The 23,551-nt window shown below is 54.8% G+C and overlaps 1 protein-coding gene across 1 annotated transcript in view; it reads right to left on the bottom strand.

Moving 5' to 3' along the window:
• Positions 1 to 6,027: 6,027 nt before the first annotated feature.
• The window catches only part of CNGA3 (cyclic nucleotide gated channel alpha 3), a 26,194-nt gene continuing 8,670 nt past the window's right edge, over positions 6,028 to 23,551 (bottom strand). Inside the window, exons 2-8 of the mRNA XM_023761470.1 lie at positions 21,905 to 22,171; positions 21,073 to 21,090; positions 19,914 to 19,946; positions 14,144 to 14,204; positions 12,705 to 12,805; positions 10,713 to 10,819; positions 6,028 to 7,427 (exon numbers count right to left, since the gene is read on the bottom strand). Of these exons, the coding sequence (XP_023617238.1) occupies positions 6,028 to 7,427; positions 10,713 to 10,819; positions 12,705 to 12,805; positions 14,144 to 14,204; positions 19,914 to 19,946; positions 21,073 to 21,090; positions 21,905 to 22,171 (1,987 nt within the window). The remainder of the gene's footprint in view (positions 7,428 to 10,712; positions 10,820 to 12,704; positions 12,806 to 14,143; positions 14,205 to 19,913; positions 19,947 to 21,072; positions 21,091 to 21,904; positions 22,172 to 23,551) is intronic.

Here is a 23,551-nt window from a genome sequence, read left to right as displayed (position 1 = left end):
ATGTAAATATATACAAAATAACTCAAAAGTGTATCATTGCTACACATATGCTTTAACAACTCCAGTGGGAGTCAGAAATTGACTTGATTAAAAACCCACATCTCTGCAGCTCGGTGAAAGGGTAGGATGCACGGCGGCCTGTGCAGACAAGACTCTTTACCTCCCCCTGGTGGAGAACTGTCATGCTGTAATGACCATATTAGAACAAAACCCTCCACTGCTATCTGCTGCAAAACCGTTACAAGAAACACAAAAATTGACAGTGATAAAGCATGATGCCTTATTTTATTTTATTTTTAAATTACTTTATCAATATTTTATTGATTTCAGAGAGGAAGGGAGAAGTAGAGAGAGATAGAAACATCAATGATGAGAATCATTGATCGGCTGCCTCCTGCACACCCCCACTGGGGATGGAGCCTGCAACCCAGGCATGTACCCTTGACTAAAATCGTACCCGGGACCCTCCAGTCTGCAGGGCGATGCTCTATCCACTGAGCCAAACCAGCTAGGGCAGGATGCCTTTTTAGAAGGGAGCCTTCTGGGCAGTGCACAACTAGAGCAACCATATGTAACAGCCCTGAACGTAGTAACTAAAAACAAACCAACTATTTCTTCCATTCCCCAGCCACGGAGTGAGCAATCTGCTCTGCTGGCAGGAACACCTGCGTGCTGGGCCTCGCAGACTGCTCCAGACCCAGAGCAGAGGGCAATGCAAGAGATCTCCCGGGGTGACTTGACAACATGATTTCTTCTTATCCAGCCCTTAGATAAGGGATGATCCTGTTCCCCTGGAATGTTTAGTTAAAATAGGCATGGAATGGACAATGCACAGAAAATAAAATTCAGATGACTAATAAACAAATGAGGGGAATATTACAATCACTTGTGAACAAATAAATACAAATGAAACAACCCTGTCAGTCCAGTCCAAAGTCCTCCACCCTGTCCTTGCTTTTCTAGAACTCTCTACTAGGAAGATTGAAAGGAAGCATGAGGGAAGAGGGGCTTTCCTTTCCTGTCCCCGTGCTGTCCTGGTTCGGTAGCCCTAGCAGTGATGGAAGATCATGGCAGGGGCATTTGGTTCCAGACTTCTTTAGGGACTTTTTTGGGGGGACTCCCAGGACCAATCTCACCCTCTTCAGATAATGTCCAAAGTTCCATCTTTGCCAAACTCCTCTGAGTTCCTAAATTACCAGTAGCAGCCAGCAGGAGCCCTTCCTCAAAGTCCGAGGTCCAGCTCCCAGGAACTGCCCTCCGAGCACCCTTCCCCTGGCTCCCCAGCTGCTCCCGCAGGTGCTCTCTCAGATAACCTCAGAGCTCCGTCCCTGCCCCTTCACCCTCCAACGCCCATATGATTCATTCCCTCTATTAAATTCTACTTGGGGAAATGCCTGACATATTATATATTTATCTTAATTTGTTCTTAGATTCTGACATTTAGGTTATTCCCTTTTTTCTATTAAAAAGAATGCTGTAATCATAAACATTTGTACCCGTCTCTGGGCACACACAGGTGAGAGCTTTCCTATGACATGGAGCCAGAAGAAGTGTTGCTAGGTGACAGGGATGGCATCTTCATCTTTGCTGGACAAACTCTCACCCTGTGCTTCAGGGAAGCACTTTCATTCTCTACTGGAGGCCCAGCGCACAAATTCATGCACCAGTGGGGTCTCTCGGCCTGGCCTGCAGGATTGGGCCAAAACCGGCTCTCTGACGCCCTCTGAGGGGTCCTGGATTGCAAGAGGGCACAGGCCAGGCCAAGGGACCCCACTGGTGCACCATTGAGGCCTGGGAGAGACACAGGAGGTTGGCAAGCCAGGGAGGGACCAAGGGAGGGCTCCAGGGCGTGTCTGGTCCATCTTGCTCAGTCCCTATCAGCCTGACCCCAGCAGCAAGCTAACCTACCAGTCAGAGCGTCTGCCCCTGGTGGTCAGTGCACATCATAGCAAGTGGTTGAGCAGCCTTAGCATTTCATTAGCATATTATGCTTTGATTGGTTGAACGACCAACAGGTCAACTGGACACTTAGCATATTAGGCTTTTATTATATAGGACTAGAGGCCCGGTGCACGAAATTCGTGCACTGGGGATGGGTGGGGGGTCCCTTAGCCCAGCATGTGCCCTCTTGCAGTCAGGGACCCCTCCCTTGTTACTGCCCACCTGCTGGCTGCTTCCTACCGCTTGGCTTGCTGCTCCTTAGTTCTGCCACGAAGGCCTTGGGTCTGCTGGGTGCCGGGCCTGCTGGTTTGTGTCTCTGATACCCCCAGCAGCCCCAGCACCAAGGTGGCGGGCCTTGGGGCTGCTGGGTACAGGCCCCCCATTGCGTGTTTGTGTCTTCTATCAGGCCCCCAGCAGCCCTAGCAGCCCCAGCACCACCTAAATAACTTAAGGGAAACTTTATTTAGTCTTCTTTTAAAAGCAATCTAGTTTAAAAATGAGTTGCAGTTAAGACAGAACAAAGAACATGGTACCTAAGAGTGAGATAGACTGACAGAGGAGAGGCTGGGCACTTGTCAGGGGCTTACATGCCAACTGTTCTCCACCTGGGAAATGATGTAAAATCGGTTTCTTTAGTTTTCTGCTTAATGGTCTTCTCCAGCACTGAGGTCAGAGGAGCCGCCTTCCAGCCCGTAGGCTGCTTCTCAGAGTCGAAATTTTCGCCATAGGCCTCTGCCTAGGACAGGACCTCTGCACCCCCAGGGTGCATAAACACACAGGGCTTCCATCAGGCTCTGCTGATCCCGGGGTGGGAGGCCTCTCGGCTCCGCTGATCCCGGGGCCAGGAGGCCTCTCAGCTCTGTTGATCCCGGGGCCGGGAGGCCTCTTGGCTCCGCTGATCCCGGGGCCAGGAGGCCTCTCAGCTCTGTTGATCCCGGGGCCGGGAGGCCTCTCGGCTCCACTGATCCCGGGGGCGGGAGGCCGCTCGGCTCCGCTGATCCAGGCAGCCAGGAGGCCTCTCAGCTCCGCTGATCCCGGGGCGGGAGGCCGCTTGGCTCCGCTGATCCTGGCCTGGCTGGCCGCCATCTTGGCTGACAGTTAATTTGCATATACTCACTGATTAGCCAATGAAAAGGGTAGCGGTCGTACGCCAATTACCATGTTTCTCTTTTATTAGTGTAGATTTTGTTCATCACAGTTTGCATCCCTCCCTCGGGGTATTACTAATGGTCACGAGACCAAAGAAGAAAGCTGCCTTGGCTTCCGTGTGATAAAATAGTGGCAGAAGGGTCTGAGATGGACAGAGGTGGCCTGAAAAGCTGGACTAGGTCCCTGGCCCTGTTTTGAGGGCGGGAGCAGCAGATCTCCGAGGGCTGATGCTTCAGCAGGGGTGGAACAGGCATCTTGCTTGATGACTCGCTCGAGTTACAAATATTTCCAGACATTCTTCATACTGGTTCCTGCCAAGATGCCCTTTGTCCAACTGCGCCTGGTTCCTTGAGAGCCAACAGCCTTGGGCCTTTCCAGGCTGGAGGCATTGGACTCTTTGCCAGGCTGGGTTCCTCAAAACCAGAGCTCTAGGCCCCACCTGAGTCCCACCACCTCTTACCTCCCCAGGGTTCCGCCGGGGACCCTGCCTCAGTCCATATCCACTTCCTCCCTTTCCTGTCCCAGGGCCTCTCTGTCCTGAGACACATGTGCACGCGCGCACACACACACACACACACACACACACACACACTTCCATGAGAAGCCGTCTTCCAGCCTGGGTTCTGATGGTGGCCTCCAGTGGCTGCCACCGTGGCTGGGAGACCACAAATCCTTCCGCAGGTTCCAAGTCAGTGAATAGGCGCCCTGAAAACAACCCAAAACTCAGCTTCCCACCATCCTGGCAGGTGGAGGCTAGTTCGCTGAAATTGTATCCATTTATTCCTCCAGGAAAATAACGTGTTTATTCACAACAACTCTGGGACCTGGGCGGTAACCTTCCACTTTTTCAGGTGAGAGAGATGAGGCCTAAGATAAAATAACTGGCCCGAGTGGCCAGGTTATGACTTGAACAAGAGCGGGCCTGACTTCCCACTTTCTAACTTGCTGCCCAGACTCCTTGGGTAGAAGCAGTGGGAAAGCTGGGCGTGCTTCCCAGGCTCCCCCAGCTTCCTGCCTGGCCACGCCTTCCCAAACGGCCGAACACCCCGGGGCGGCCCTGGACAAAGATGCCTGCAAATTTAGCGTCCCTCCCGGTATACACTTCGTATCTGCCTGAGTGCTTTGGCTTCTGCACTGACACACGCTGCCGCTCTGGTAGCATTTTCTTACCTGCTCCTGCCTGTGTGTGGCCCTCACGGGCAGGTGCTGTCCCCTGCTCACCTGCACCTGTTCTTTCCGGGGTAGCCAGGCCATGGCCTAGAAACACACCTCAGCTGCATCTTCCTTTATGACAAAATACAAAAAAAATATGAAGCAGGAATCACTCAGTATTTTTTAATCTGTCTTTATTTTCCCTGTGCAGATATGAATGGAGGCATAATTAATAGTTAAGGCTTTTAAAATATATACGTTTTGAGAATACATTGCTAGTTGCATTTTGCTGATGATATTTCCTTGCATCCTAACTTCCTTTAATAAACCGTCTACTTTTATTTTTTAAATTTAAAATGGTTAAATGATTCATAATAAAAACCAGAAGAGACCCATCAAAATACATGCTAAAAAATGCAGCACCTTTTGTATGAACTACATTAGGGCCCAGTTATGTGGCATATGGATTATAATATCAGACCACAAAAACATCAAAAGTTGCCAAAGCAAAATGGGGCATTTTTTCTGAGAAGAAGAGGGAGAAAAGAGGAGGAACAGGAAAAGGAGGAAGAGAAGGGAAGGAAGGAAGGAAGGAAGGAAGGAAGGAAGGAAGGAAGGAAGGAAGGAAGGAAGGAAGGGAGGGAGGGAGGGAGGAAGGGAGGGAGGAAGAAGGAGGAAAGGGAGGGAGGGAAGGAGGAAAGAAGAGGCAGAGAGAGAGAGAGAGGGAGGAAAGAAGAGGGAGAGAGAGAGAGAGACTGAAGAGAGGAGAAGGAAAAGCTTGCCTGCATCAGGAGGAGGAGTTCTCTTGGGGTAATTTCCAGTGGGTATTTAAGCAAAGGATGGACCATTATGGTTGTAATTCACAATCATAGAACCCAATGCCTAAATATCTTATAAAATGGTAATGGAATTCCACGGGCTGGGTTTGTTGAAGAGTTACTTCTGCACTCTGTGCTCTTGGCCAGCTAAGAGCTTTGCCTCAGGATGTAATTCCAGAGGGAGGGCGAGGGTTCCTGGGACGAAGGGGCAGTTTGCAAAGATGTGGCCTAAGGATCTCATCTTGTCGGAGTCCCAGTTGTCAGCTGTGTTTGGCTGGGAACCCATCCCCAGAGCCCCCACACCAGGGCGAGAGGCCGCCTCTAATCCCTTGGCAAGTTAGAGGGAGAGGGCTCCTTCCCGAGCTGAGACGCTCTTTTCTTTTCTTTTTCCAGTGAAACAGATTCGGTTTCGTGGGGGCTGGATGGCAGGGCGTCTGGATCTGCGTCCCCGCCTTGAAGTGACCTCAGGTGGGGTGACCTTGCCTCGTCCTGAGCTTGGCACAGCTCCCCCAAAGGCCTGGGCTCCTAGGGTCACAACGAGCCCCTGAGGAGGTACCAGGTTCAGAAATCTGCCTCAGACACATCTCCCTTCCAGGCTGGGGTGGAAGCAGGTGCCAGAGGGGGCGGGGGTGGGTGTATAATGAATAACAAAGGGAAGGTCAGACGTCTAAGAATTCCTCAGGGGTGAAAAAATAAGAGTTCAGTGTCCACGATTTCATATGCTTGGCCTGGGGACACCTGCACTCCACAAGGTCCCGCCCCTCGCAGGGTTCCCTGTGGACCTCGTAAGAACCTGCCACCTGACCGTGGCGGACAGAACAAGTCCCATTTCCCAGATGAGGAAGCTGAGGCTCTCTGCTTGCAAAGGGCAGGGGGAGCTGGAATGCTCCTGCCAAGTCCCTTGCCTTGGGCTATATCTTATCGCAGGGACAGCTGACTCCCCGGGCAGGAGACAGACTCCCTGCCTTCACGGCTGCTTGGTCTCTGGTTCCGGTGCGACCCCCTCAGGCAGGGGGCTGCGCCCACAGAGCTGTACCTGGCTTTCCAGTTGGCTGAGGCGCTGCTTCACCGCCATCTGGCTGGCACTGTACTCGGCCAGGAGCCGCGCGAACCTGGTCTGCAGGGTGTCCAGGGAGGACTCCAGGTGCTCCACCTTCTCCTCGATGTCCTGGGGGTCTGCCCCGGCCTTGGCCAGGTCCTCGTCAATCAGGTTGTCCTTCATGAGGATCTGCCGTCCCTTCTCCTCCAGGGCCTTCTTGGCGTCAGGGTATTCGGTGAGCGCCTCCATCAGGTCATCCTTGGAAAGGCAGAACAGGTCCGAGTAGCCGATGCTGCGGATGTTGGCCGTCCTGCGGTTCCCTGACTTGCTCCCCTTGATGTTTAAGATGCTGATCTCCCCAAAGTAACTCCCGTCACTGAGGACCACGAACTGGGTGAGCCCATCGTCGGCCACCACTGCCAGCTTGCCCTCCTTGATGATGTACATCTCCCTCCCGATGTCGCCCTTCTTGCAGATGTAGTCCCCGGGGCTGAACACCGCGGGCCGCAGCTTCAGCACGAGCTCCACCAGGAGCCCCGCCTCGCAGTCCTGGAAGATGCGGACCTTCTTCAGGGTGTCCAGGTGCACGTTGATGGCGATCTCGGCCTTCAGCTTGTCCGGGAGGCTCTTGAGCACCTCCTTCTCGTCCACCGTCTTGCGGTTGGCCCACAGGTAGTCGAACCACCGGATGACCCGCGTCTCCAAGTCCTTGGTCACCTTGCGGAGCTGCATGTACTGTTTGATGGAGTCGATCTTGGCCTGGAACTCAGTCCGGGAGGCGTTCATGTTTGAGATCATGGAGCCCACGTTGCCCACGATGGTGGCAAAAATCAGGACGCCCACCAGGAAGTCTACGACGACAAAGAGGTACTCCTCGTCTTTCACAGGGGGTGGCGTCTCACCGATGGTGGTGAGGGTCAAGGTGGACCAGTAGAGACTGTAGATGTACTTCCTGGAGAGGCGCCCGTACTCCGGGTTTGAGATGTTGGGGTAGACCCAAGAGTCTGTCCCGAAACCAATGAACTTGGAAATGGCGAAGTAGATGCAGGCGTTCCAGTGGATGATGACGAGGATGTACAAAACCAGGTTCCCGATCCTGAAGACATTGGGGTAGCTGGTCCTCGTCTCTGTGCGGTCAAAGAACTCAAAGAGCCGGGCAAACTTCAGCAGGCGGTTGAACCTCAGCTCCGGGTAGTTGATGCCCAGCTTGAAATAAGCCAGGTCTGTGGGGACGAGGGACAACACGTCCAGCTTGAACTGCAAGGTCTCTGTGTAATGCCGCCACAGCCTCTTGGCATCCCTGACCATCAAGCCTTGCTCGAGGAAGCCTAAAGAGGGAGGTGGAGGTCACGTGGGCACCAAAGAGGCTGTGTTTTTTGACCAGGGCCCACAGAAAGATACTTCACCTCGTGACTACAGAGGACATGGTGGTACACTAATATTAGAAACCACTTCAAAACCACACTTACCGCCCTAACCGGTTTGGCTCAATGGATAGAGCATTGGCCTGCGGACTCAAGGGTCCCAGGTTCGATTCCGGTCACGGGCATGTACCTTGGTTGTGAGCACATCCCCAGTAGGGAGTGTGCAGGAGGCAGCTGATCGATGTTTCTCTCTCATCGATGTTTCTAACTCTCTATGCCTCTCCCTTCCTCTCTGTAAAAAATCAATAAAATATATATTTTAAAAAAAAACCCACACTTACCGCACCTACAGGAAAGGTACTGATATTTACCAGTCTAGGATGTCCTAATCCATTTTATTCATTTAAAAATATAGATCAGTTGGGTCCATTTGAGTGTGGATTGGGCATTAGAGATAGAAAGAAATGATTATTAAATTTTGAAACATAAATGGAAGTTATATTTTTTAACGAGTCCTTGAAAATTAGAGATACATGGTAAAAGGGTTACTGTCTGAGATTTGCTTTAAAATAGTCCAGCCACGAAAGGGGTGGGGGGTGGGGGTAGGAACAAGATTAGCAAAATGTTGATGACTGTTGAAGCTGGGTGAGGGCGCCTGAGGATCCATAATACTGCTCGCTCTGACTGGGGGCATGTTTGAAAACACTAATAAAAATGTTAAAAGCACAGGTCATGGCCATGCTTCCTCAGTCACCAATGGGCATGAGCTGCCTGTGGGAGACACTGTCCAGGGAGGCAGTGTGCTCCTTGCTGGCTGCACACGGCATCATCCAAGGGAAGCATGGAACCTGGAGCTCACCCCCGAAAGTCAGACGGGCTGGACCCTGGGAGTCAGGGACGTCCTGCTTCCTACCCCCGTTCTTTACTTCATTCTTCGGTTAACTCGTGTTTATTCAGAACCTAGTCCAAGCATGTCAAACTCGCGGCCCACAACGAATATTTTTGTGGCCCAGCCAATATAACAATATGTAAGAAACGTTTAATAAAAATTTTGTAACTTAATTTTTACAATATCCTGTTATACATAATTATTAATAACGAACTACAACGTTCACTAATGACTGATTACTATAATCGTGTTGCATTCATTTCCCTTATGCACCTTATGCGCAGGCGCACCATTTCTCCCCACTAATCCTAGCAGTGAATATTCTAGCAGCCGATGGCCACGTCATTAGTCTTGGACTGACTTGTTTGGTGTGCGCAACAGGAAATATTTCCCTTCCGGAGAACAAGAAAAATAGGTTTATTTGCATTACGCTTATTAATTTGTGCAGTTATTCACTGTCTGGTAAGTTAATGTTCAAGAAAAAATATTAATTTTTATTAAAATCTTCTATTATTTTATGTTAATGAATTTCGGATGCACGAAATTCGTGCAAGAGTAGGGCCTTCCTTCCCTTGGCTGCCGGCACTGGCTTCCTTCCCTCTGGCACCAGGGACCCAGGCTTCTCTCACAGCCCCAGCTTCGTCTGGAAGGTCGTCCGGAAGGATGCCTGGTCTAATTAGCATATTACGCTTTTATTATTATAAGAAGAAGATTACTCATTTATTTCAGCCCTTTGTATTCAGCATGTCTCTATCGAAATAAACCTACGTTTCTATGAAATTGAAGCTTTTGCTTTTTTGCGACCCACATAAACTTCAACCTTGTTTATTTGGCCCAGGTTAGCCTTTGAGTTTGACATGCTTGGCCTAAACCAGTGGTCAGCAAACTGCGGCTCGCGAGCCACATGCGGCTCTTTGGCCCCTTGAGTGTGGCTCTTCCACAAAATACCGACTTCTGCGCATGGGCCACGAAGTTTCAAATTGCACTGTACGTGCGCGCCTGCACGTGGTATTTTGTGGAAGAGCCACACTCAAGGGGCCAAAGAGCCGCATGTGGCTCACGAGCCGCAGTTTGCCGACCACTGGCATTACATGACACTCCTTGAGCCTCAAGACTCCTCGATACTTCCTCATTACACCTTCTTTCGATTTTGAAGAGTTTTTTTTTCCTCCCCTTTGGAATAGAATCCACAGCCATTTGGTTTCTTGCCCACCTGCCCCTCACCCCTGGATTCCTGCTGAGTCTGAGGTTGCCAGGGCGCCAAGGCACAAGGAGCGGGGGCCACACCTGAGTCAGAGGGCCTGTGCTGCTGACCTGGTTGAAACAGGGACAGCCGGCCCCAGGAGTTGGGCCACGCCAGGAGCTCTTGTGTCTTGCTAGGTTCACGTGACTGAGGAGTGGCCGACCACCAGGACTGGCTCAGTCACCGTGCAAGCCCCGGGCTGTGTGCATGAGGACTTCTGTTACGTCGCCGTCGCCGGGCACGGATGTGGATGGAAGCAGGAGGGCTGCTGGGGAGCGGGAGTGACCGTGGACTTTGGGCCAGTCACTCAGCGTCTCTGGCCTCAGCTTCTAAGTCGGCCGATGGAGAGTCCTGCCTGCGGTCTCCAGCGCAGCAGTTCTCTGGGGAAAGGAGGGGCTGCATCGCGCTGCACACTGCCGAGCTGCACGGCTTGTTGCTGCGATCCGGCATGTTTATATCGACAACTATGGCACAGTTTTTAGCTAAAAAATCTTGGAAGTCACAAGCAGGGCCTCCATGAGCTTACGTGATGTCTTTGTGCAAATTAGAAAAAGGTGCCCCAGAGATGCAGGGCTGGGGGCCGTGGCTGGGGCTGTAGCCCCCACTTGCAGCCAGAGGCACCTGGAGGAAGGCCTGTTCCGGAGTCAGTTCTCCACGTCGAGTGCTCCTCTGACAGCCACGGAGCAGCAGGTCCCGGGCCTCCGGCCGTCCCAGCGAAGACTGACCGCGCTCTGCCTCCTGCCTCCAGCCGCGCAGGGCTGGGCTGGGCTTCGAGATGGTGATGTGGCTTCCTTACTTCCAACACCAATGGAAAGACCCATGTGCCCCAGAAAGACAGTTCGACTTGCACAGGGTCACACAGCTCATTGGGACAAGAGAGACCAGAACCCAGGGGTCATGACCCCTGCTCGGGGCTCTGTCCCAGGAGCAGCGGAAGCTTGAGACGGCACCACCCCGTCACTGCTGCAGGCTCCCCCGGCCTGCTTGGCTCTAGTGGTCAGGGGTAGGTAAAGTCTACCCTACCATCCTGGATCTCCCTGAACATGGCTGTGATCCCCTGGGCCCTCCTGCTGTGGGGCCGGTGGCCGGGCCCAGGACGTCCCGGCTGGGCACTCACCTGTCCGGGCGCGCACCAGCACGTCCAGGCCGTAGAGGACGTCCGCCGAGTAGTCCAGGACCAGCCACAGCACCAGGTGCTCGGACTGCAGCTCGTCGAAACAGGCCCTGAGCCAGGGCGACAGGGAGAGATGTCTGCAGGGCCTCTGGGCACCAGCCGGCCTGCAGGGCTTGCGCCCTGGCGTCATCGCCCAGGCCCTGAGGAGGGGACTAGGCTTCCAGAAACCTTTGTGTTCAAGGTCACATAGCCAAGAAGAGCTGGGATTGACCCCAAAGCGTGGGCCCTGCTTGCTCTGAGCAGGGGGCTCCGAGGCCGGGCACTTTCTCTGGGCCTCACTGCTGGGTCAGGAGCAGGCTGAGGACCTGCCCTTCCCAGGTCAAAGACATGAGAATTCCTGGAGGATTAGCCACTGAACAAGCCAGTAAATGTTTGCTACTTTCTCGATCTTTATGTTCACCGCTTCTCATACAGACAATACCCGCAAAATACCCCTGTTCCCCAGAGAACAGCAGCCTGCCTCTGTCCTGTCCCCGGGTGGACTGGGAGAGGCCCTCCGTTCTCCCTGCTTCACCCCAACTTACCCTCAGAGGGTAAGGTGTGGGAGCCCACCCCTTGCTCAGATAATCCCGAAAGCCCCCCTTACACTCAGGGAGCCCTGGGGCCCTGCACACCTGCCGTGCGGCCTGGGCAGGTGGTTCCCACACCACCAGGAGAGCAAGACACACCCCTGCAGTCTTACCTGGCAGGCTGGCTCAGGGACCCCAAAGCCCTGCGTACCCTCGCAGAGCAGCACCTCTGCCCGGCGCCCCCTACCACGTGCTCAGCGAAGCCCCAAAGCCCTGTGTATCTCACCTGCCTTGCAGGCTTGCTTAGGAATGCCCACAGCTCCCCTGCCTCCCTTCCCTGCGCCTCCTACTATCCCCAGAAGAGCAAGAACTCACCCTGCATCCTTGTCTCAGAGGCCTGCTGGGAAGAGCCCCCAACCCCTTGCTTGTTCTCTGAGAGTAGCAGCTCACCCCTTATCATTTCCTGAAGTTTGATTAGAAAAGCCCAACCCCCCTGTGTATCCCAGAAAATCAACAGCTCTGTCCCCGAATGCCTAAGGGCCTTCCCAGAGTCCCTTCCCCCAGAAGAGTAGCTGCACCTGCTCATCCCCTCCAGGCGCCCGAACTCCCACCCCCAGGGGCCCCTTCACCCTGCGTTCTTGTCTCTGGACTTGAACAGGATGCCCCAAAGCCTCGGGTCCTCTCAGAAATGCAGCCTCTTGTCCCTGCATCCTTGCCCTGTACCTGGCTCGGAAGGCCCAGACCCCGCCTACCCCCTGGAGGAGAAACGACACCTCCTGCCCCTCTCCTGCAGCCCCTGCTGGCCCACGGAGGCCGCAGCCAGGTCTCTGTCCTGCAGGCTTGCCCAGGAGCAGCATCTTCCTAGGGAGAGACCCCGAGCCCCCCTCCCTCTGCCCCTCATGAGAGGAGCTGCTCTTGCCTCCCTCTCCTGCAGCTTCCTTAAAGAAGTCCCTGCGCCTCCGCTTGTCCCCAGAAGAGCCACCGCTCGCCCCTGCGTCCCGAAGCACACGCTGGCCCAGGGACACGCACCTGCCCGGCAGGCCTGCTCAGGAGCGCCCACAGGCCCTGCTGCCTTCACAGGAGCCGCAGCTCCCCCTGCACCGACCCACAGCCACAGCCAGAGAGCAGGCTCCTCCCCGGCACCCTGCCCGCAGAGCACCCTGCCCGCAGAGCACGCGCAGCTCGCCCTCATCTTCCTCCTACGCCTCCATCAAGGCTCCCGGGTGCTGTGGGCCCTGGCACAGGTCCCCACGCACCTCAGAGCCCGCACGGTGCTCCTCCAGAGCCGCCTCACCATGGAGACACAGGCGCCAGCTGTATGGCCGGGCTCTTGAGTGACACTCAGAGTCCTGCCTGAAGGCGGGCTCCCCTCCCTCCTCCACCCCCCCCCCCCCTCTGCTTGGGGGAGGCCCAGCCACACCCCTACCTGCACACCAACAAACACCAGTTGTATAAAACAGGCAGGGCGATGACGGTCAACCCGCGGTAGTACACGTTGCTGGAGGGGTCCAGCACCACGGCGTCCTTCTCCCTGGAAATAGACACCCCAACAGCGCCGTGTGCTGAGACCTCAGCTCTGGAGGGTCTTGGACACCTGCCCGAGCTCCGGAACCCGAGGACACTTGTGGGCGGAACCTCAGAGAGGGCTACTCCAGACCAGGCCCTGTCAGTCTCGGGGTCACATGGGAGGAGAGGCTGGGAGGCAGGGCAGACTCTGGAGGTACCCTCCCAGCTCAGCTCCCCAGGAAGCCAAGTTGTCCATCACATCATGGCGGCGACATCCCCACGTGCCCGGTGGCACCCTCTGTGTCCACAGGAAGCAGGGAATGAGCAGACAGCTTGATGATGTCACAGGGCTGCTGCAGGAGCCTGGGAGCTTTGTGGAAATGCAGATCCCCAGGCCGCCCAAGCCCTCCAGGCCGGGGCCTGCCCACGTGCACTCACACTTGCTCAGGGCTCTGCGTCAGCTCCTCTCAGAGCAGAATATGGGAGCCTGGGACGTTCCCTTGGGAAGGTTTCCACCTTGCTCGCATCCCTTGCACAGATGTCCTCAAGCGAGCATGTCAAACTCGCGGCCCGCCCCTGCATGCCTCGTTTATTTTGGCCGTTAGCCTTTGAGTTTGACATGCTTGTCCTAAAGGCTCATTTCCCAGCACCTGGGTCCTGCCTCACCATCCAAACCACCCACCTGGGCCTCACCTGGGCCACGTGGGCCACACGCAGAGGAGCGATGGCTTAGGATGCTTTCTGTTTTCACTCCCAGGGTTTGGGGAGGATTCGCGTTTACCGAGGTGTCTCCTCCCCAGCCCATACGCCTCATGTGCTGGCCCAGGTCTGTTCCGGAGGAGACAGGCCTTCCTGCCTCACTGGGACCCGCAGTGCAAGGCTACCTCTCACAGGTAGGATCTGGACGGTTCCAAGGCCTTGTTGCCACTGGGTTTGGATTGAGGTTTGGGACTGTAGTATTTCATGAGCCCAGGATCAGGCCTTAGCTTACCTGGGCTGTGCGGAGGCACTTGTGTGGCAGATAGAATGCCTGTGTGTGTGTGTGTGGGGGGGGGGGCGGGGGGGAGGAAGCACAGGTTCACAGGGACAGCCCCTAATTGCTCCCCTGAGGCTCCACCCCAGCAGGCCCCCTGGGAGCCCCAGAGCTGGGCCAGGCCTCCCTCAGCTGGACGAGACCTCACAGGACTCATAAGCCTGACCTCTGGGACCAAGACCTCGTCTGCAGGTCTCACCAGCCTCCTCTCCGGGGCTCCCCTGAGGCCTGACAGCGTCACCCTGGGTCCCCGTTCCTGGTCCTGCGCACGGCAGGCTCCACGTGGCCACGGAACCCCTGTTTGGATGCACTTCTCTCAGTGTTACTCCTCTTGTTTGAGGCAGCTTTCCTTCCTCCCTTTCCTCTTTCTCCTTTCTTGCCTTGTCCCTGGAGGACACAGGACATTAAGCAATTCTCTTACAGCACACACACCACCACGGTGACACGCAGGAGAGGCCACGGGCAGGGAGTGGCTATTCCCAGCACACCGGCCGAAAGGATTTCATCATCGTCATCGTCATCATCATCGTCATCATCGTCGTCATTGTTATTGTTATTATTGTTATTGTTATTATTACTCCCGAAGCGTGAGGCAGACTAGCTCAGTGTCGTGCGATTTGAGCCCCTAGGACGTCTCAAACAGCTGGGACTGGAGGCATGGTGAGGTGCTGAGATATAATCCCAAAACCACACTTTAGGGTGAAAAAGTCACCTATAAAGCGCTTTGTTCTGAAGGAAAGGGTGTGGCCTGCTGGTTCTCAAAACCTCTCTGGGCATCGAATGAAAACCTGGGTGGGGAGCAAGCTGGGGGCAGGAGGGCAGGGGGCAGGGGGGCAGGGGGGCAGCGGGGTCCCAGGCCCGAGGCTGCGGGGGAGCAGCCCCTCTTCCCGCCACGGGAAGGCCCGCGAGTGCAGCTCTCTCCTCAACAGGCGCTTCTCTCCGCTTCCTCTTCTTCACGGCCATCTTTTAAGGACCAGCAGTCATCAGGGTCACCTGACCATCGTTGCCATGGTTCTGCAAGCCAGGCATCACGGCCCATTGAAGAGCTGAGGACATGGGGCCGAGGGAAGGCACCTGGCCTGCCTCCGGGGTCCCCGCCAGCCATCCGCAGGCCCCTCTGATTCCCTACTGCGCACCCTGGAGGGAGGCACTGGAGGGGAAATAAATGTCTGCTAATTGAACACCCATTGGAAAAGATCGGTGCAGTTCACATAGCATTTCCCAAGGAAATCACCAAAGCTGTGTGCAAACAAGCTTACAAAAGAATAGCCACTAACATTCCGTATAAAGTCAGAAGCGTAAGCGACCTAGTCACACAGCTCCGTTGACAGTGGAATTCCCAAGGCCTCTCACGTGTCGCAGAAGGATATCCCGAGGCAGGGGAAGCGGCCCTGGTGTTTAGCTGTTAGAAAGCAGACTGCACACGCGTTTAGTAGTAGCCGTATTCGTTTGGTATTGCTGCCAGAACACATTGCCCCAAAGGGCATGGCTTACACGACCCGGAGTGACCTTGCAGATCTGAGTCAGAGTGTGGCATGGGTCTCCCCAGACTAACATCGAGGCGTCACGGGCCGTGACCTTCTGAAGACTCGAGAGAATGTGTTCCTGCTCATCGGACTGTTGGCAGAATCTGATTCTCGGCCACGGCAGGACCGGCATCCTTGTTGTGTTGCCGGCTGTGCCCTGAGGCATCCCCAGCCTACAGAGGCTGCTGCGTCCTCGGTGTGGTCCCCTTCTCCCACCTCTAAAGCCAGAAACGGTGGGCTGAGTTCTCTTCAAGATGCCACCTCCCTGGTTCTCTGCAGCCGCGGAAGGTTCTCCACTTCGAGGGAAGCCTGTGATTAGAGGGCCCACCCGGATCATCCAGAATCAGGATCTCTGCTGTCTCCAGGCCCTTAAACAGTCACATCTGCCAAGTCCCTTTGCCACGTAGGGAAAACAGCCGCAGGGTAGTAGGGATTAGGGCCTGGCTCTGTGGGGAACCGTTGCTCTACTGACCACTGCCTTTATGGGATCGATGCTACTGTCTGCAGTGGGCTCAGACTTCCAGCATCCCTTCAGGCTGCCATAAAAGCAGTCCTGCGGGAACCTCCCCAGGGCCTTGGCCTCACGCAAGGACTCCTGCGTGACAAACCCCTCTCCTCCTGCCGTGCTGACGGAACAACAGACACCTGTCTGGCTGTGCTTTCCAAAGCAGAATCGGAAAGTGCGCGGCTAACGCTGAGTTTGAGTCCAGCATCATGCAGGGATTTCTCGGCACCATCCTTACCCGGTTCTCCAGCAGCCGGGACCCTTGGCGTTCGTTTCAGGGCCCACAGCAGAGCCAGCCCTGGGAAGTCCTGGCCTGTGTCGGGCCCTCGTCGTCTCCTGTCGTGTGAGGGCAACACCAAACATGTTTTCCTGGATGAATTTAAATCTTCTGTTATGCATATGCCAGTCTTGTCCTCACCCCCCTGTTCATCAGATGTGAAGGAGAAAACATGGATACCCTCTCTTATCACCACACTGTTCACCAGAAACTCAACACCGTTCGTTGTGTGCAAATCCGTAGTTATCCCTCCAGTTTCCGCTGTTTTTATTTTATTATTGTTACTTTTGTTGTTGTTGTTTTTGAGAGAGAGAGAGAGAGAGAGAGAGAGAGAGAGAGAGACATCCATTTGCTGCCCCACTTACTGATGCATTCATTGGTTGATTCCTGTATGTGCTCTGACGGGGGATCAAACCTGCAGCCTTGCAGATCGGGAGAACGCTCTAACCAACTGAGCCACCCGGTCAGGGCCTCAAGTTGTTGGCTGCTTTTAGAAACTCAGAGCTTTGCCCTGACTGGTTTGGCCCAGTGGATAGAGCGTCGGCCTGCATACTGAAGGGTCCCAGGTTCGACTCTGGTCAAGGGCATGTACCTTGGTTGTGGGCACATCCCCAGTGGGGAGTGTGCAGGAGGCAGCTGATCGATGTTTCTCTCTCATCGATGTTTCTAGCTCTCTATCCTTCTCCCCTCCTCTCTGTAAAAAAATCAGTAAAACATATTTTTTAAAAAAGAAAAGAAACTCAGAGCTTCATTGAATAAATCCCTGAAAAAAGTCCACCAAGAAGCCTCTTTATCACTCATGAGTCTCCCCAGTCCTTCCTCAGTCCCAGAGGAACCGACGCTGGTCTGCCTGCCTGTCCAGGTGGCTGCGTCCCGTCAGCAGTCCCGGGCCCATCCCAGCACCCGCTTCTTCCCATCTCCAAATGCCTCAGGATCGGATACCCACGGACTCCATGCTAATGACACGTTGGCAGCACAATCAACCTTTGCTGATGGACAATTCCTTTTAATCTGGTAGCTGCAGCCTCACACTCCAGGGCAAGCCTCTCGCAGTGTCCAAACCAGGGGGCGAAGAACTGGACAGGGCATGAGGACCGCAGAGCCCACGTCAGAGAAGTTGTCTTCGGTGAGTTCCAGCATGTTGGAGGCAGCTGCTATGGGCTGGCGGGCGAGAAGCCATGCTGCGTGGAGGCGAGGTAAGGCAGGCAGCCAGGAGGGCCGGCGCTATGGGGACTGCAGGGGCCAGGCCAGTGACAACACATCCTCTGCCTGTGCTCACATGCCTGGCCCAGGTAGACCTGCCGCCTGAGGTCCCAAACCCCAAGCCCGGCTCCAGCTGCAGTCTGAAATTATTCTGCTAAACATACTAGTCAATATTTATTGAGGACGTACTATGTACCAGGCACTGTGCTAAGCACTCTACATAATGAACACAAAATCTTCAAGCCAGACAACACTGCAATACCTGTCTTACAGGTCAGGAAACTGATGCACAGAGAGGTCAGGGAACTTACCCAAGGTCACAAAGCTTCGCATTGGGATGCAAATGCTCTTAACCAGCATCTGTATTAAATATATATTATATATATATATTTGGATATATATTATATATATTATATATTATATATATTATATATAATGGATATATAATATATATTATATATAATGGATATATAATATATATATATATATTGTATATATATATATATATATATATCCATTCCATTTTTATACCTAGGAAAAACTGGGAGGTATCTTTGCCAACATGTTAAGAAGGGTTTTCTCTGATAATGGAATTCCTGTTAACATGACATGTACTTCTCTGCGGGTATATGCTCATGTGTGCTTTTCTGTGTTTTGCAAGTTTCTGACAATGCATATATGAATACATAGAATAAGAATAAAATCTATTTAGCTTCTTAAGTGAGAAGAGCAAGGACAGTCACCCATTCTCTGTCCTCTATGCATGACCCTGAAGTCCTGTCTGCCACTGGTCTTAACACCAAGACACCAGCAGAGGGCGCCTCCTACCAGCTTATTGAGCATGCAAACCTTGCTGAGCGTTCTCATTGCACCAGGCTCAGGTTTCCTTGTCCAGGATTTCGGGCCCTGATTACAGGCTTTGGCCTTTCCTCTGGCTACCAACCTGCTGAGGGCCTCTGAAAGACCCAGCACCATCCAGATGCACCCCCAAATCCACCCAGCACTGCCCCCAAAAGACCCACACACAGCTGCAAAACTATACTGGTTTGGGCTGGAATGGTTTGATCAGGGAGGGAGAGTCAGGACTCAGGGGACTAAGAGAAAACTCCGGAAGAGGTGGAAGAATGGGGATGGGTGTCCACAGGAGTTGTTCCTGTACCTCTGTCTGTGTCTAGGTGGCCCTGTTTGGCACAGTCTCCGATTCTGTCCCTTGGTCCTTGGCTGCAGTGTTGGACCCATGAAAAGATTTATAGGAGCTCAGTGCAGCCAACACCCTCCACCTCCATCCTCACCCTCGTGGCAGCCCAGGGCGAAGGAGCCGGGAGACCCCCAGGGCCCCTGTCTGTGGTTTCTAGTGCCCAGAGCCTTTCCCTGACTGCCAGACGCAACCCAGGTTTCAAAGATGTTAATATCAGGTGCTTTAAGTCAAGCACATATTCCAATAGCTATTGTTTTGTAGTTGAAATAATTTCATTGTTCTGGGTTTCTGGATTTGATGTCCAAATTTATGCAAGCAAAATGCAACTAAGTTTCAGGGAGGAAAATGGAAAGATGTTCTACCCGATGTTCTACCCAAGGAACAAAGGCCTTGGCCCATTTCTCCTTCAACTGGAAGTCAAGGACTTGGCATTTCTCCCTGATATGATGGCTTTTCCCTACGCTCCAACTGAGATGCTCCTCTGCCTATTCCCATGGCATTCCATGAAGAAGGCAGGAGAATGGTGCACACGTCTAACACATGTATGGTCACACAGGCACACGCCCTCCTTGGGCTCTTGAGTGGCATCTGCCATGATCACACATCATAGCTATCTGCCGGCTCGGCATCTGTTGACAGAAAGGAATGGCAGTGGGTCACCGTTTCTAGAGGCGATGCTCTGGACGAATTTAAATTTCCTCTTCCCTAGCTGGTTTGGCTCAGTGGATAGAGCGTCGGTCGGTGGGACTAAAGGGTCCCAGGTTTGATCCCGGTCAAGGGCACATGCCTGGGTTGCGGGTTCAATCCTGGCCCTGGTCGGGGCGCATGCAGGAGGCAACCAATCAATATTTCTCTGTCTGTGTCTCTCCCCTTCCCTAATACTCTCTCTACAAATCAATGGAAAAATATCCTCGGATGAGAATTAACCAAATAACTAAATAAATACAATTTTCCTCTTTCCACTGCCCTGATTCCACCCTCCAAATTGGCCTGTATCGGCCTGAATGAGAGCGTCTCACTGGCACCCAGGAGGAAGGGGTGGGGTGGGGGGGGGGTTCTGAGAAGAATTACCCGCTGCTCCACAAGGAGCCTGGCTTTGCCCTCAAATACACAGCAACAGAGGCTCGTTAAGCTTGAAACGGCGATCCCATCCAACCCCCTTGTTCTATAGACAAGAAACTGAGACAGAGAGACCAAATGACCCGCCCCAAGACATGACCAGGCCCTTCCGATGGTCCACGGATGGCGTTCCAGTGGAAGGAACAGGCTTCTAGAGCGGTGTGGCAGTGTTCTGAGGGTGGGGAGCAGGAACACTTAAGGGGGGAGGCAAACTGGGCATCTCGGAGGAAGAAAGGCGAGGGCTCAGCGGGGAGCAGAAGATGCTCACGCCTCTGAGCTGCTGCAGGTGTTGGCGTTGCTTCTGGCCGGGCCCAGCCACTGCAGGAGGCCGAGGGAGTGAACGTGGGAACCGGCACGCGGCTCCCCACGGGGACCGTCCCGGTGCTACTCCTATCCCACCTCCCGGGCCTTGCACGCAGCTTGAGGAACGGAGGGTGTCAGGGACCAAATGTGTTGTGACTAGTTCGCTGTGATGGAAGCCTTGGGGGAAGAGCGGGTGACCGCTTGGCTAACTGGACGCTTCTGGACAAATGTGATCAACCATTGACTCCACCCAGCATCTGCCTCAGATTCGACTCTATTTCACGCAGCTTAACCGTGTGAAAGCGGCATGAAGGGCGCAGCCATGGACCCGACGCGGCCCCTGCCCTCGGCGCTCTCGGGTAAGGCCGTCAAGTGCCTGGCAGGCCAGAGTGGACTCCGCAGCAGCAGTGACAACTTGCTGCCCTTGTCCGCACAGGCCTGGCTCTCAAAGGGCAGCTGCTCCAAGATTCGGCACAGCTGTCACTTCCAATTAGCAGGGTGGACACAGACCGTGGGCAGAGCTGTCCAACTTTCAGTCTCTCCGCTCCCACCCCCGCCCTCACATCCATCTTAACTCCTTCGGTCCTGCCCCCCCCGCCCCCCCGATCTACGTGAGAACCCAGGTAGAAGGTGGAGCTGGTTTGCACCCAAGCAAACATTATTTAAAGCTGGATAGCACAGTACTTCATGGTCAAAGGTATGCTCTCCAAGTTGTCCACAGCCAGGCACATTTGGGGCACGGCTGCTGCAGGAAACCAGCTTGGCCTCACAGAGCTGGAGGGTGGCTTGCTGGTTCGTGGTCACTGCCGACCCCTTAGGAGACCTGGAGACCAAAGCCAGTGGCCCGGAGCACGCCAGCCTGACCCGCGGGGCCCCGCTTCCACAAGGCTGACCATCCAGCCAAATGCCATTTGGGCGCCTGCTTGCCCTGCCCAGGTCTCCCTCTCCTCACACAGGGTTCTCTGAGGATCCATTCCACGCATCTGAAAACCCAGAAAGCAACAGCTCCCTGTGAGACTGGGAAGGAGGGAAAGCTTAGCTCCAAGGGCGCGTTCACACCTCTGTGCTGGTGGTCCCACAGCCCAGACCCACTGCACCAAGACCTGTCCCTGCGAACACCTTGCTTTGCCAATGGGACTTTGCTTCAAAAGTCCAGTCTTCCTCCCCCAGGAAGCCTCCCTAATTGACCAGCTACCATCCTGCACCATCGAATTCATCTCCCCACTCTGACCCTTCCCACCACTGACCAGGCCTCTGGATATAGCTGAGCCCGGCCCTGATAGGGTCCCAGCTCAACCCTCCACTCATCTGGCCACATTGGGAGGCGACAGAGTCGAATGCTCATTCCCATTAGCCTAAGGGTGTGGAGAAGGCTGTGGGCGGGCAAGATGGCGCCCAGACCCTTGTTCTGCAGACCCTTCTCCTATCAAAAGGTGAACACTCCCCCCACCCTACCCTGGCCCCTCCTTGCGCTCCACCTCCCCATGGTCTTTAACCTGATCTGGAACATGAATGGTTCCCCTTGAAAATTCTCACCAACCTGCAGACATTCTTCCCAGAAAAATGCATGCATCCCTTTGCATAAAACTGGGTACCACTGAGGTTCTCCCCGAGGCTCCTGGTTTCCGGTGGGTTCGTATCAAGGTGGGTTACAGTGCAGTCTAGGAGGGCCCTGTGGTGGACAGAGATGGGTGAGCCAAGCACCCCCGCGTGTGTTTCTGGGAGCACCAGTTCCCGGGGACACTCGCTGAGTTCTGAATAGGATGGGCTTGGGGGTCACAGGAGGCTGGGGCCTCTGGGTGAAGGGTTTCTCTCCTGCAGGACTTCTTGGACTCGGGCAGAGACAGTTGGTGCTCTCCCAAGATGAAAGCCTTCTTCCAGGAGCGGCTTCCAGCCGGCCTAGTGAGCAGTGCCTCCTGCCTGGCGCAGGTGGCTCACCTCCCGTTGGCTCCTTACCTTCTCTCGCTGTCTGCTGGCTCCTGGCCGCCCTGGCTCCGGGCATTGCTTTCTCGGCTGGACACCTCCTTGAGCTCAGCACCGCGGAAACGCTCCAGGAAAGCGTCCGGACGCTGGTCCCGGTGGTGCGCGTGTCTGGAAGCCCATATGCGCAGTGAGACGATGAGGCGCCACAGCCTGGAAGGGCACGGACGGCAGTCAGTGCACAGAGGAGGGAGAGGAAAGCGCTGGCCTCCTGCCAGGTCCTGGCTCAGGCTGCGCCCCCCGCTATGGGTCGTTTATTCCTCTGTGTGCACCCAGAAGTCAGCGCCCTCCGGAAGGGACGGGTCCTCATTAAGGCCTGGTCCTTCTAACCCCTGACTCCACAAAGGCGCCAGCCTCCAGTGGGCATGAGAGAGCTTTTCTGCCCCCTGTTCCTTGTGCCCCGTGTGGAACTCTGTCACAACTGGTGAGCACAGGAAGAGTAAACAATTCTATTTCCAAATGCTGAAAACTTTAGAGCAAGGCTTAAGGAATAAGCCCTTCAATACAAATGTATTATTGTTTCTTCCAGGAACTCTCGTTTTCTCCCAGGCTTGTGCACACATTCTGTCGCTCCTTGCCTGGGCCCTTCTCCTGGAGCCAGACCCCACGGGGCCTCAGGCCCTGAGATGCAGTCCACGTCCACAGAGCTGGCCTTGCCCCAGCCCCCTGAGCGGCCTCCTGCCATCCTGTCTTCGCCAGGAGGGAATGGAAGAGAGGCTCAGCTCTGTATTTCGGCGTCTGGTTTCCCTGAATTGGCACCGACAGTGCACACCACAGACCCCAATAAAAATAGTTGTGAGCCACTGGAATGAAGTCACAAGTCGTCACATACTTTGACCCTAATTGCACTCATGTGACCTTAGCCTAAGGGAATAAATTGAAGCAAGAAAATGACTCAGAAGCAGATGCTGACAGATTCTGTGGGCGTCTGTCCAGGTGCCTCCCAGCCCAATGTGTCTGCTCTGGACACTCCCTTCCACGTCTTCCCTCTGCGGTGGAGGGGAAACCAAACCGAGGCCATACCCCCCCTCCCACCCCCAGCCTCCGCCGAGGCTCAGAGACGGACAGCTGAACCAGTCACTCAAGCCCCTGATCTAAGAGCCACTCCAAGGTGGGGTTGGATGGTTCTGCTCAAGATCACGTGGAGCAGGCCTTTCAGCCTGTGCCTGCCATGTGCGAGCTGACAGAAGCAGTAGACACGCAGCAAAAGCACCAAGACCTGAAACTCCACCAGACAGCGAGAGGGAGCAGATACTCCCTCCCCAGCTCCCCTCAGGGGCCCAGGCTCCATTTCCAGGAGGTGGCCGTATCTCACCTTCCACCAGCACCCGCCCCAGCCCCCCAGCCCCGCCCCAGCACCCCCCAGCCCCGCCCCAGCACCCCCCAGCCCCGCCCCAGCCCCCCCAGTTCCGCCCAAGCTCCCCCAGCCCCGCCCCAGCCCCTGCCCCAGCATCTTTCTGCCCCAGTCCCTGCCCCAGCCCCCGCCCCCCGCCCCAGCACCCCCCAGCCCCGCCCCAGCCCCTGCCCTAGCATCTCCCCACCCCAGCCCCGTCCTGCCTGCCCCTGCCCCAGGTCTTTTAATTTGAGCTGGTTTGAAGGTTTCTCTTCCATGAAATTAAAGAG

The sequence above is a fragment of the Myotis lucifugus genome, unplaced genomic scaffold, assembly GCF_000147115.1.
Source record: "Myotis lucifugus unplaced genomic scaffold, Myoluc2.0 scaffold_210, whole genome shotgun sequence".
In the NCBI taxonomy this organism is placed as follows: domain Eukaryota; kingdom Metazoa; phylum Chordata; class Mammalia; order Chiroptera; family Vespertilionidae; genus Myotis; species Myotis lucifugus.
The sequence above is the reverse complement of the archived record's forward strand: the minus strand, read 5'-3'. Positions and strand labels throughout refer to the sequence as shown.